Source organism: Acanthamoeba castellanii (genome assembly GCF_000313135.1).
Source record: "Acanthamoeba castellanii str. Neff unplaced genomic scaffold scf7180000084744, whole genome shotgun sequence".
In the NCBI taxonomy this organism is placed as follows: domain Eukaryota; phylum Discosea; order Longamoebia; family Acanthamoebidae; genus Acanthamoeba; species Acanthamoeba castellanii.
The window spans coordinates 18,752-20,142 of NW_004457244.1; the positions used below are offsets into that span (position 1 = coordinate 18,752).

Genomic DNA, 1,391 nt, shown 5'->3' on the forward strand with positions numbered 1-1,391 from the left:
CTCATCCGCACCTGGCCTCGCCTCCCCACGCCCAGTACCTCCTCCTTCCTCCTTCCTCCTCCCGCACTCCACAGCCCGTCTAGCCGCCCGCCCACCTCCCCTCCCCCCCTTAATCTACGCCGTGCTGAACCCCCCTTCCCCGCGGGGCGTGGCGCTGGTTCCGGTTTGGGGGGGGGCTGTGGTTGGGCAGGGACGTACAGCGGGGACTCATCAGCGCCAGCGCAGTCAAGGGCGACCTGCGCACGTGCCTCGAGGCAGCCCACGAGCTCCAGAGGCTCATGCGCGCCCCGCCCGACTTGAACACCCTCACCACCATCCTCCAGGTACCCCACACCACTCACCCACCCATCTATATACATAATATATATGTATATATATACCCCCTCCACCCATATACACATTCTCTCTCTCTCTTTCCGCACATATTTGCTTCATGTCCCCTCCCCGCCGCTGCGCACCACTTACGCGATGGGCGGCGGCGGGGTGGCACCTCCATCCATTCCATCCATCCGTCCGTGGTGGCTGGTGGTGGCTGGTGTAGTGCTATTCGAGGTCAAGTCTGTTCGAGCAGGAACACAGCATGCTGCTCCGCTACCTGGCCTCGCTCCGATCCCTCGACCCTGCCCACCAGAAGGAGAAGGAGGCGCACGGCCAGCTACGGGCGAGCGGCACTGAAGCGTCGCCGCCCACCACCATCACCACCGGTGGCGGCGGCGGCAGGGCGGAGGGTGCCTCGTGGCAGGACGTGGTCCACCGCGCCCTCGCGCGCGGACCCGCATCCAAAGCTGGCGCCCCATCCAGCAGCGACCCAGGTGCACCTCCTCTCCGCGCACCTCGCCGCTGCTGGTGGCGGCGGTCGTCGTCGTCGGCCTCCTCTTCACCATCACCATCACCATCACCATCACCATCACCATCACCATCACCATCACCATCACCATCACCATCACCATCACCATCACCATCACCATCACCATCACCATCACCATCACCATCACCATCACCATCACCATCACCATCACCATCACCATCACCATCACCATCACCATCACCATCACCATCACCATCACCATCACCATCACCATCCTCCCGCCCGTTTCCGTGCCCTCTCCTGCCCAACCCACCCACCAACCCACCAACCCACCCACCCACCACAGGGGACGGGGCGCTCCATTTGCTGGAGGAGATCCTACGCTCCGAGGGCTCCTTCCTGGGCGAGCAGCTCACCCTCCGCCAGTTCAACCCGGCCATCTACGCTCTCGTACGGTACGAGGACCGCACACACGACGCGCGACACCACACGACGCGCAACACCACACGACGCACGCATGGCACACACGCACGGCGCTCCGCAGGAAGAGAAATCTGACGGCGCTCCCAGGCTGGGCCAGGTC

General features: G+C 64.1%; 1 protein-coding gene across 1 annotated transcript in view; it reads left to right on the forward strand.

Annotated features, from left to right (window-relative positions):
• The window catches only part of ACA1_180020 (uncharacterized protein), a gene marked incomplete at both ends in the record, with an annotated part of 5,994 nt that overhangs the window by 136 nt on the left and 4,467 nt on the right, over window positions 1-1,391 (forward strand). The window contains 5 exon segments of the mRNA XM_004332806.1: window positions 201-323; window positions 542-728; window positions 743-1,098; window positions 1,181-1,258; window positions 1,379-1,388. Of these exon segments, the coding sequence (XP_004332854.1) occupies window positions 201-323; window positions 542-728; window positions 743-1,098; window positions 1,181-1,258; window positions 1,379-1,388 (754 nt within the window).